Raw genomic sequence first — 11,503 nt, 5'->3', positions numbered from 1 at the left:
CCTCTCCGCTCTGGTTGTTTGTTTGAACTGAACGAGCAGAAGGAGTGTTGAACTTGTTATTCAGGGTCACGAGTAAAGCGTATGTCTAATTATTAATTTGGTTAAATCTGTTTAAAAAGTGGCTCGCGGGCAACACACATTAGCTTAATATCGTCAACTCACTACTGTTTACCAACGGTTACCCACAATGCACTTGTCAGGAAACGTTCAATTTCAGTTGGCGCGCCGCTCCGAGTGTATCTGTCGCCATGAAACACTGGAAAGAGCTTAATTTCTCTCTCATGAGTAATATTAGCAACTCGTCGTTCATTTGTACACACTGGTGACACTTTTGTCATGAAAGCGACAGCTCCTAACTTAGCAACGGTAGCTCAAGCTGTCAGTAAGCAGGGATCGGACCTGGTAGGCAGCAGAATATTCCCTATTGCATAATGGAGAGCTTGCTCACGGAAGATTTGTATCGAAATCCCCATCGGCTTTCCCTGCATGGAAAGATAATCTTGTTCAGCTGCAAACGAGCGTCAGCAGTGAGTGAGTTAATATTCCGCAGCGTTTCATTTGAACGGGAAGACAACGCGTTCCTGAAGGCAGCTGATGGAGCAGCTGTCATCAGCAGGAAAAGATCAGCTCATGTGGATATTGTGAAATGTAAATGCGCCCTGAATGTTCAGAGGAGAGTTACCACGCCGTGTATTTTAGTAACAAAGAAGAGTGAGAAAGGGGGAAGCTTCCAGTATAGTCTTCTCACACTGAGCAGCTCAAACCGACTGGAGCCCTGCATTGAGTTTAAACTGCCTTATCCAATAGGGGAGGATGTGTCTATCCTCCGGGGCCCCACGGTGCTGTGGAGGCATGCTGGTAATGTCTTCTATGCATCTCTGCAAGCAGGAGAGGTGAGACAGATACCCATTCAGTTGTCCCACAGTGTTGTAGCAGAACTTCCCCTCCACAAAGAACAAGTATGTATTCTTGGACTGCAAAACATTTCAGAACAGTGCTCAGAAAGTCAGCCCACAAACCAAACCCTGGGCTACTTTGTTAAAAGTGGACACACGTTTGATGGCACTATGATTTTGCCTCATCCCTATATTGGCATCATACGGTGCATCTTGGTGCTGTCAGCTGAAAAAGTGGATGACAGTGTGATGAAATCTGCTGTGGTTGCAGCAACTTCAAAACAGCAACTGGTTTATTATGAGGATGGCATTGTGAAAGATGTGTGTCAGCTTCCCTTTGAACAGCCTGAAAACATTCAGGTGGTCCACACAGGAAGACATGGCTCCCTGTTTGTAACATCTTTTCAGCAGGGCCATGTATGTGCTATCTGGAAGGAAACATTTCAGGTAAACTGAGGATTAAATATCTGTATTTTTCATAGCTTTACTTTCTGTTTACACATTTTTTATAAGCCAACTTTGTCAAACTCATTTCCCCAGATAGCCTCCCACTGGTCTAATGTCAGCTCTGTCCATGTGGACGACTTCTTGGGATGTGGAACAGACCAGATGCTGTTGGTATTTGAGGATCATGGTGGAACAGGACAGCCTTTGGAAAACTTTCTCCTCACAGACCTGTGTGGCATTTCATATTCTGTAAGGCATATATTTCCCTCTTCCCATGTGAGATACACCATGCATATCCCTTTATAAAATCTTCATTTGAAGGTGGTCAGTATTACTCACTGTAAATACATATTTCAGCGTGGTCAGGACAGTGAAGCACCAAACACACCGCCTCCTCCACCGGAGAACTATCTCCTCACTCTCCGAGCGTTAGAGTCCAGACTGCAGGTGAGCATTTATAAACTATATTTGGAGTGGTAGCGCTAGTCTTTCAGCTGGGCTATAATTCACTATAAGCATAATTAGTTGTATCCTGATGATATTCATATATATCATATTGTATTACTGTTTTACAAAATATTAATTAATGATTCAATAGCAAAAAAAGGGACCCATTTATGTTATTTTTATTTTGCATACATAAAGAAAGGAATTTTGCTTATTTTATTGAACATAAACTGTTCGACTATTTAACATTTACTTCTACATACAGTACATTTGCAATATAGGGACACATATACTGTAGTTCTATGAAAATATAATGTATTAATATGATAATGATTTAATTCATAGGTATAATATCTAATTTGATATGTCTAAAAACAACTAAAACTATTTTGTTGAGGTGTGTACTTACATTTTCTAAATGTTTCGAACAAATTTCAAGCCTAAATTTAAATATTTTTTTTTATCACTCAGTCCCTTAATGTGTGTTAAATCTAATATATGCTCTTAATGATATAATTTGTTATATAGAGTGGATTGACCGTGCTTCAGGAGCTTCAACATGAAGTGAGAGTGAAGGACCGAGTTCTACAGCAGTCAGTCCACGCCCTTACTGATGGGGTCTCAGAAAGAGAGACTGTTCTCACCCAGCCTGAGCAGGTACAGAACATTTATGGAAATATGCAGCTTTGACTTTCTGCAAAGCCCTGCTTTTTTCAGAGGCCTTGGAACATGTGGTTAAGGGATTCAGACCAAAGAGTTATTATTCTAGAAATGTTGCCTTCTGTCTAGTATGAGACCAGATAACACAAAGGCTCTAAAAAATGTCCTTTTTAGCAAAACCTTTGTCCATCCAGATGGTTTTTAGATTGTGTATGTATGATGTATATGTATATATATATATATATATATATATATATATATGTATACTTTTCCTTCTTTTTTTAGCTGTTTTATCCTTTTTAATCCTTTTTATAATTAGACTGACTTTTAACCTGTAGCACTTTGAGATTTCCTTTAATGTAAAGCGCATTACAAATAAAATGTATTATTATTTATTATTATTATTATTATTATTATTAATAATAATAATAATAATAATAAGTTGTATGACAATACAGTCATGGAAAAAAATATTAGACCATTTTTTTATTCAATTTCTTGTTCATTTTATTGCCTGGTACAACTAATGATACATTTGTTTGGACAAATATAATGATAACAACAAAAATAGCTCATGAGAGTTTAATTTAAGAGCTGATATCTAGCCATTTTCCAGGGTTGTCTTGATAATAACCAAAATCATTATCAACTGCCAGGCATTAAAATGAACAAGAAATCAAAGAGGAAACATGGCCTAAGGTGGTCTAATAATTTTTTCCATGAGTGAATATTGACAGCATACTGATCTAAGCTGTTGTGGTTTTCAGTTTCATCTCTGATAATATAATATCTGTAACACAGACATGCATTTTTGATTCTGCTCACAGCTTCAAAATGGGATATTGTGTAAAATGTTTATTGAGATTTAAGCGTATACAATGTATTGTCATAAACCAGTGAGGTATATTACTGGAAGTCCCGCCCTTGTCCTCCTCAATTGGTTAGGCTTTGCTCCAGCACTTGTCACTCATGTTAAAAATTCATAGTCATATTCGTCATATTTGTCATATTTGAGATGGCATTCCACATGAGGCTGAGGCAGTCAGTGTTCCTAATGCTGCTGCAGGCATTGAGGAAGTAAATGTAGGCAGTGATAACAAATGCCACAAATATTTGTTGTCTTTTACTTTGTACTTCTGATGTTGCACAATGTTTTTTAAATGCTTTGATACCGTTGTTGGAATTTCCTTGTGCTGTGGTCACAAGACTTAATCTTGGAAACTCCAACCCGTCTAACCATAACAAATGGAGAATGTGGCTCAAACAAACTTTTTTTGAAAAGCAGGTTTCAAATACTGTGGATAATTATACAGTATTTTGACAGAAAGTATCAGTGTGACACTCTTTCTTCTTAAATAGTATTTTTAAAAGTCCACATGTGTACCTAATGGGCAAATTGAAATGTCTGACATAAACTGCTATTGCTGTCAATGCTGTCACACACTTGTCATTGCTGATTATAGTCATTGCACTTTCTGTCCAGGAAGGCCTTATAGCTCTGTGGGATTGTGATGATGATGAGTCAAAGGATGAAGCCTTGGATGACAAGACACAAGACATGCCAGCAGTGTCTTCAGAACCGCAAGTTGACAAGCTGTGGCATCGCATCACTGAGGAGCGAATGGTTGTGGGAGTGATACTAACTACTGACAGCTCAGTGTAAACATGATTTGTTTCTTAATTGAAAAGGATTGTATGTTTGTCTGTGTGCAGAATGTGTGAGCGTTATGGACCGAGGGTTACATGACATTATCTAAACACCTAGAAGTGATTCTTCAAAGAATGATCATGCATGTAATGTCTTTTTGGACATAATGAGTTCATGTGGTTAAGTGGATCCATGTGTGTATGGTAAAGATACAGGCAATATTAAAATGGCAAGCCTAGTGAAGTACCGGTACTAGTGTCCAGCTGTCAGACCGCATCAGTGCAGTCTGATTAGATTTGTCATTACTAAAACATTATGGTGCCATTTGTTGAGGTGGACAGATCATGTTGAGTTAATCACATCACTCAGGTACAATTTGTTTCTTAAATCAATCATGGTTTTTGTACAATTAAATCAGTCTCAGGCTCGTAATCTCTGTAAAACAAATGCCTCTAACTGATGTTTGTTTGCACCTTTGATTGCCCCCAACTGTATGTGAATTTCTCCATGGCATTTAATTACCTTCCCAGCTCCTTTTAGTGGGTACAAAAAGCTATCAGATTCCTCCTATCCCCCTTTTCCTGCTTTTTATTTGAGAACATGTGGAGAAAACCACTTCTGGCATGATTGCTTCAAGAACCCATTTATTGCTGTTATGATTGGAGCACTTGTCCATCTGTTGTAATTTCACCACCTGGAGAAATTGGTGTTGTTAACCTGTTCAAAAGCGGTCACACATTCAGCTGCACACACATTTTATTTCACTCTTTGTCTGATTACCTACTGTCCGTGTGATATCTGATAGTTAGTGATGTGTTATTTTTGCTCCAGACCAGTGGCCAGCGTGAGCTTATCCGTCCTGACAGAGACGGGTCAGAGCTCAACGCCTGCAGTCATCCAGACCCAGAGCCAAGTGTTCTGGCTCCCTCCGCCCTCCTCCCCATCATCATCCTCTCCGTCCTCCTCTGCCTCCACGTTCTCAGAGCCCGCAGCCAAAAGAAGTAAGCAACACAATGCCGGCAGACCCAATGATCTCAACACATGCAGACTGGCTGTGACTGCTGTGACCAAGCTGACGCCTCTGTTGAACTCTGGCTGTGTCAAGTGCCGTGTCATGCTCCATTACGTCCACAGACAAGATGCTTTTGCCCTTGTGAGCAACCCAACACCTTTTGTCCTGCATTGTGGTCAAGTTGCTTTAGACATTCATAGTGATTTCCAAACCCGACTGTTGAAAAACCCCGAACTCAAAACAGGTAAAATCAGAAATTTCAGCAACTTGAGATTTAAATTCTGACACACGAAAGTTGATTGTTGTCTCTGTTTTTGTGCCCAGATGAGGTTAAAGAGGACTTGCTGAGTCTGATGGCGGTGCTGGATCACCGGGTCTTCCACATACACTCTCCTGATCACAGCTTAGGTGATATAGATGGCTGGATTCAGAAAAGAGTGGGTTGTAAGAGGATAGAAGTGAGCCCTCAGTATCTACTGTTAAATTCTTCAGGACCATCTGCTCTCATGCTGCTGCACTGGCATCAGATAACCCCTTTCCAGGGGGAACTGTCTGTCCACTCCAGGTAAATCATTTTTATTTACAGATAGCGGTAAGACGGCTGTGTCACTGCCTCAGAGTTATGAGTGTTGATGGTTTGGATAGCATTGGCTTTTGGCCACAATCATATTTCCAGTTCATAAAGTGAAAGAATGTATTTTTTTATTGTCAAGTTAAAGTTTTCACATAGACTTGAACAAAATTTCTGTTAAAGTGTTGCAAACCAAAATGCATTGTGTGTCTACTTGAGGTCTGACAACCATATTCAAACTCTATCCTTCCTTTTTCAAACATTTGCAAAGCTGATTTAAAAAAAAAAAATAATTTAAAGCCTGCATTGTTTACACCTATATAAACCTCTGAACCCATCAGCCGCAGTCTGACGACAATATTTCAGTGGATATCAAGTTAACTGTGTGACTAGGGATGGGAATAAATACATTGATGATGGATTAATGGTCATTATGAATGTGGTCGATTACGTGGAATTTTTAATCGATCTGTATTTTTTTCATTTTAATTTTATCTATGACTGCGTATCAGTACTCACTGAACAGAAACACGGCCGAGCATTCAGTTTTATGGCCGTACGTCAATAAGCAAATGAGCTGAGAATAAAGTTGGATAAAGTTACAGTTTGCAAACTGAAAGTTGCAATTCTAAAACACACAGAAATACAAGAGTATTAATTCTAGCAAAACTAGCTTACTGTATCAAACCTTGCTAGCATGAATTACTAAGTTTAATTTTATCCAAAACTAATTTAAACACAAAACACACTTAAATATGCAAGATTACTGTGAAAACTAACCTCATGCCTCTTTCGTCCTTTCAAAATAAAAGCATACGTTATTAAAACAGGCTTTCGCATAGTACTGTATATATGTATTTTATTTCGCGCATGTATGCATGCAGCTTTTAACCGATTCATTGATCGTTAACATTGATAATTGAGTTGGCAGGATTCTTCCAAACGCCTAATGTTCTGTGTGCAGCGAGCATTTTAACACAAAGTCATTTAACAAATTTTAACATTTAACAAAGTTTTCCGCTAAGTAAGGTTCTTCAAGTTAAGCTAAAGCATTTTGACATGATGTAAAGTGTTAGAGTGGAAAATGGATAAATCAGAGAGCAAACTTTTCCATTCACTGGTATTTTTTTGCAGTCTGATTAACAACTTCATCAGTATTTTTTGCAGGTGTTTCAGCCCCAACAGAAAAAACCTTCTACACAAAACATTGCTCTGTAGAGGTCAAAAGCTCTATGAAATACCTTCCCTGTCTTAATTTGGCATTTATATCATGGTGCCCTTTTGATATTTTCTGTTTGTTGTTTTTTTATGAAGAACTCGCCCTGATTTGCATAATTTGAAATATAATATGCTGCTGATTTGATTTTTAGATTTGTTCCTGAAAGTCAGACAAACAAAGAACTCTTTTTAATAGAGAGAGGTTCTTTTCATTTGCAAACTAAGTTATTACTGCTCTGTGTGCTGGTTTAAATTCTACTACCAGGGACACTCTTGAATTATTCAATTTTATTTAAAAGAACTAAGGAAGGTAGACTCAATTTATATTAATAGATTCAAAGTTGACAAGGCTTTGAAGTTGACTAGGAGGCATGTCCATGTGATATTTCACTGAATATCAAAGTGATTAGGATTCCCTGGCAAGCAGAACACTTAAAATTACAAAATTCCTTGAGTAAACCTGAACAGGTAGGTGGGGTTGAAGCAGCTGACGAATGGTAGAAATGATGAAAAAAGTAGACATGAAGAAACTTCCAAAATCATCATGTTTTCATTATATATTAACATGAAAATTGTGGCTCTGTCATTCCTCTGCAGCCCCTTGCAGACGCTCCAGTTCCTGGACTCCCTCTTGGCTTACCTCCCTGCAGCCTGCTCCATCCAGCCTGTCAAAGGTACTAGAGGTCAGGGTGCAGCTCAAATATTTTCTTCGGCACTGGAGAAAGAGGTGGTGTCACTCAGAGACTGTGTGTCATCACTACTTTGTGGAGAAGACGAGGAGGAGATGAATAGCCTCGGACTTGAGGAGACCCCCGAGCCAGGTTCTGTGAAGGGGCTCCAGAGGTGTCGGGAGGCGTTTCAGCGGGACGTTGAGAGGAGTAGGAGGAGGTTGAGCCCCCTTGTGGATGTTGGGAGGTATCGTAGGCTAACCCAAAGCATGTCTAAAATCCAGCTGGAGGGGGATTTGGCAGCTCTCTTGGACACTCAGAGAACTTTGCTCCCTTAATGCGCTGCAATCCCATCACATAGTCTGGACAAGCAGTTAGTAGTAATGGAGGAAAAAGTCTTTATGGTGTATCGTGTCAAGTGTAATGACTTCATCATGTATGCTCTGTGTATTTCACCTGCACTGAGGGCAGCTCCTGTTGCTATCTTGTTGTTGTCCCTGCTTTATTGTGCATGTCTGCTGCCTCAGACTCTCGGGGTTTGTATCTATCTAGTGTCTGCTGCTGTGTGGAGCCTCAGACTATTTCCACTGGATCACCTCCCCGGTTTCACTGCCTTAATCTGATACTGATGTGATGCTGCTGCTCTCTGCAAAGCTTATTCTTCTGTTCATGTCCCTTTTAGAGCCTCTGTGTTCAAAAATACTCTTTAATGTCTGCTGCTGCTGGGTGCTATTCAGTAGGAGACAGAGACCACTTTCATCCTTGGGTGAGAAACTGTTTGTGTTTTGAATAAAGGCAACAGATGATGGTAGAGCAAAGGGGTTATACATCTGCTCAGTGGCTGGAGTTGACTGAAAGCTTTTAGTGGTGCTCTCCTCTCATGGTTCAGTTATTTTCCTGTGAAACGATGTAAATAAAAAAATGAAAAAAGTCCTTGGATTCTGCCTCTTCTGTGATGCTGCTCAGGCTGACAGCACTGTTAGCTTATATGACGTTGGTCCAAGTAAACATCAAATCCTACTTAAAAGGATCCTGGCTTTTCTGGATACATGAGGTCTGTGGCAGCTTGGCCACAGTTTTGCTAAAAATGCTGTATTTTTTTCTCCCAGTGGGAGCTGAAAAGGGAGGATGTGCATTTTGTTTGTTCCGGGAGCTACTCCATCTGTGTGTAGTAGTCCATCTGAGGGGAGATAAACTTTCAATATGTCTGCTTCATTGCAAGTAATGGCTGCTACTGCACTCACAGCCACAGGACTCCCCTGAACATAGCTGAAACCTAATTACTTCAAAGAGAATGATTCGTAAAGTGTTATTTTATGACGGTAATGCAGCTGTGGCTTAATAAAATGTTCCAAAAGTACAAAATATATTTTTGTCTTGTTAGAATGGAAATAAAGCTCCTGTTTGCAGCTACTCAGACACCATGCAAGCTGATCACACACATCAACACTTTTTCTTTGCTTCTTTCATCCCTCATATACAGGAAACAGGCAACACACACACATTCACCACACGTACACACACCTTTTTCTGGCTGTGGCACAAACACCCCGTCACTTCGAGCACAGATGGAGAATTGTGAATTCTGTACAGTAAATAACACAAATAAAGGGCCAGGGAGAAAAATATCACATGTGAAAACGAAAATTCAGTTGTATTGGTGGTCCCTTAATGCCCCGACTGCCACCCAGAGTAAGATATACGGTTTGTCATCCCATTATTCTCTGTTAACTTCTATTAACTGTGAGTGTTGGAAGAAGGCTGCAGGGTCTCTACTCTCAGCTGAAGTCTCCTCACTTAATGTTGCTGCTGTGCTATGAAACATCGCAGACATGGAGAAACCAAAATCTACATCCTATCTGGCTTATTGATGCAGACAAACTGACAGTTGATAGATTCATCTTTTGACACCTTTGGGGATGCCGGCCATCTGTTGTCACTTTAGGCAGTCCATTTCTGCCAGGAAAAGAGAAAAAAACTCATGAAACGTTAGTCATGATTATAAAAATAAATACATGCCAATGGTAAGTAAAAGAGATTTTTTAAAAAAATTGTTAAATAAATAATAACAATAATTTAAAAATATTTTTTTCTTTTAATTACTATCTTAAAAGTGTCTTTTTATCTGTTTGTTTGTTTGTTTGTTTGTTTTTTTTAATTATAGATTTTGACTAAGTCCAAATTTTGACCCACAACTTTTCTTCAATTTGTATTTAAGTTTAAGTTTTTTTCTTGGCAGAAATGGAATGCATTACATTTATTTTTTATCTATCGTGACTGTGTGTATTAAACATGTAAAAAAATTTTTAGAATGATAGAAGCTCCTAACTTTGTGTCTGGTGGTTTGACCCCTTTGTTTCTATTTTAATCACAAATTGTGCCTATAATAATACAATATGTTGAAATATCCATAATGATGAATGGTGCTGCTTTATATTGATGGTGTGTGATGAGGGCACTGGTCTGGTGTTTGCACGCAGTCGGCTGTTATTGATCGGGGTCAGTCCTCTGGACTCTGGAAGTCAGCAGGTCAACCAAACAAAGTGGGAGGTCATTGATTATATCTGCAATGCAATGCGTAGTTCACAGACTACATACAATTCAGTCTGGTTCAGTACACTACTGAGTACTACTGAGTTAATATATATCAAAATTTGAATAATTAAGTTCAAATCATTCAGTTTTCAAAATTTTGATGACTGAGTGCCAATTTAGGGAGCCAGCATATGATTGAGGGACTCAACCGTAAACTGCACACATAAAACAAAATATACCAAAACCAATGTGCCAAAGTAAGAGCTGAACGATTCTCCTGAAAGTTCTAGCGTTATTTTTCTCACTTCCACATCTCACTTCCACATTGTTTAGCTAACATAGCACTAGCTTTGCTGACATAATTAAAGCAATACTCATGATGTAGCTTTCTAAAACTTGCCATTATTACAGAAACGTGTTAAAGGGGGCAAAGTTTGATGCAGTAGTCAAGTGTTATACAGTGATTCTCAAAGTTTTAAGAGTCATTAATTAAGTCATCATAATATAGATTTATTTTTTCTGTAAAAAAAGTTGCATTTGTGTTTTGTATTGTTTTAGTATATTTAGTATAACACAGCTTATTTTATTTACATCCAAACTTATTTTTATTTCTATTTATTATCGAGCAACAGCTGCAACAGAAGCAATTTCCCCCAGGGATCAATAAAGTATTTCTGATTCTGATTCTGAATAAATAATATTTGACTTTATTAATATATAGATTAAGCTCTTATTCAATAACTCTCTTGTGTTGTTCTTTCACTTAACTGAGAAGTGTGTTTCACTTACACTATAGAAGTGGGGGGAAAAATAGATTACGTAAAATTATTCCAAGGGACATACATTAAGGGGTCCCTGACATATTCTCTATCTTGTAAGGGACCCTTTGGTGAAAAAAGGTTGGTAATCTCTGGCGTATTAAATGTTAAGAGCTTAACACTTGAAATGGACTGTGGATGATTTTAATATAATGCATACATTCCATGTCATGTTACAAGGACAGCACTAAATGCTTTCAAGGGCTGCACTGTAACTTTGATCTAGACGCTCAACTGTTTTAGGACATCTCCCCAAATACTGTATAACTGTGAATATTTAATGATACTATTCATTAAGTTTGCCCCTGTTGCTTCTCACATAGCTTATTATATTTTAATTAAGCCCTCAGGCATAAAACTACAGACATTAAAACAGTACACAAACATGAACAATACTTCTTTAATATGTAGGACTAATTTGTGGCATGCAAACTCTTATTAACCCTCAAGAATCCATGAAAGCACCGGCACATTACTTCTTCATGATGTGAAAACATAAACATGAAGCAATGTGGAGTCTTGCCATCAACTTCCCTCTAAAGTTCTGGCTTTAAACTCCATACCAGATTTTTTTTGGATTATA

At 38.5% G+C, this 11,503-nt stretch overlaps 1 protein-coding gene across 1 annotated transcript; it reads left to right on the top strand.

Annotated features, from left to right (window-relative positions):
* The first annotated feature begins 431 nt into the window (after positions 1–431).
* fancb (FA complementation group B) lies at positions 432–8,469 on the top strand. Its single transcript, XM_059342689.1, has 8 exons — positions 432–1,343; positions 1,437–1,592; positions 1,701–1,790; positions 2,319–2,447; positions 3,934–4,109; positions 4,930–5,354; positions 5,435–5,675; positions 7,497–8,469. Exons 1-8 carry the CDS (start codon positions 432–434, stop codon positions 7,903–7,905), a joined length of 2,538 nt encoding a protein of 845 aa, XP_059198672.1. The 3' UTR covers positions 7,906–8,469.
* The last annotated feature ends 3,034 nt before the right edge of the window (positions 8,470–11,503 follow it).

Source organism: Centropristis striata, chromosome 10 (genome assembly GCF_030273125.1).
Source record: "Centropristis striata isolate RG_2023a ecotype Rhode Island chromosome 10, C.striata_1.0, whole genome shotgun sequence".
NCBI classification, from domain to species: Eukaryota; Metazoa; Chordata; class Actinopteri; order Perciformes; family Serranidae; genus Centropristis; species Centropristis striata.
The sequence above is the reverse complement of the archived record's forward strand: the minus strand, read 5'-3'. Positions and strand labels throughout refer to the sequence as shown.

What these genes read in the sequence shown, in the direction of transcription:
- fancb (XM_059342689.1), top strand. Translation starts at nt 432, where the DNA reads ATGGAGAGCTTGCTCACGGAAGATTTGTATCGAAATCCCCATCGGCTT. An exon ending in CTAACTACTGACAGCTCAGT is followed by an intron (nt 4,110 to 4,929) that starts GTAAACATGATT and finishes TTTTTGCTCCAG; the next exon opens with ACCAGTGGCCAGCGTGAGCT. An exon ending in AAACCCCGAACTCAAAACAG is followed by an intron (nt 5,355 to 5,434) that starts GTAAAATCAGAA and finishes TTTTGTGCCCAG; the next exon opens with ATGAGGTTAAAGAGGACTTG.